Source organism: Pterocles gutturalis, unplaced genomic scaffold, assembly GCF_000699245.1.
Source record: "Pterocles gutturalis isolate BGI_N339 unplaced genomic scaffold, ASM69924v1 scaffold49344, whole genome shotgun sequence".
Lineage (NCBI taxonomy): Eukaryota > Metazoa > Chordata > Aves > Pterocliformes > Pteroclidae > Pterocles > Pterocles gutturalis.
In genome coordinates, this window is record NW_010135023.1 from 1 (window position 1) to 291 (window position 291).

At 69.4% G+C, this 291-nt stretch overlaps 1 protein-coding gene across 1 annotated transcript; it reads left to right on the forward strand.

Moving 5' to 3' along the window:
- Positions 1-4: 4 nt before the first annotated feature.
- On the forward strand, positions 5-169 carry MRPS12 (mitochondrial ribosomal protein S12; the record flags this gene model as incomplete). Its single annotated transcript, XM_010081761.1, has 1 exon — positions 5-169. A coding segment is annotated over one exon (165 nt), but the record flags the coding sequence as incomplete, so codon positions are not given.
- Between the last annotated feature and the right edge of the window lie 122 nt (positions 170-291).

The following is a 291-nucleotide window of genomic DNA, read 5'->3' on the forward strand; positions in this document are numbered from 1 at the left end:
GCTCAGCACCGGCAAGGAGGTGGTGTGCTTCGTCCCCGGCGAGGGCCACAACCTGCAGGAGCACCACGTCGTCCTGGTGCAGGGCGGCCGCACCCAGGACCTGCCCGGCGTCAAGCTCACCGTCGTCCGCGGCAAGTACGACTGCGCCCACGTCCAGAAGAAGAAGTGAGGGGACGGAGGGGTCCCCCCGCCTCTTGGGGACACCCTGACGGGGGTCCCAAAGCAGGGACAGACCACTGGGGGGACCTGGGGATGGTCCCGTTCTGTGGGGACACCCTGACGGGGGTCCCA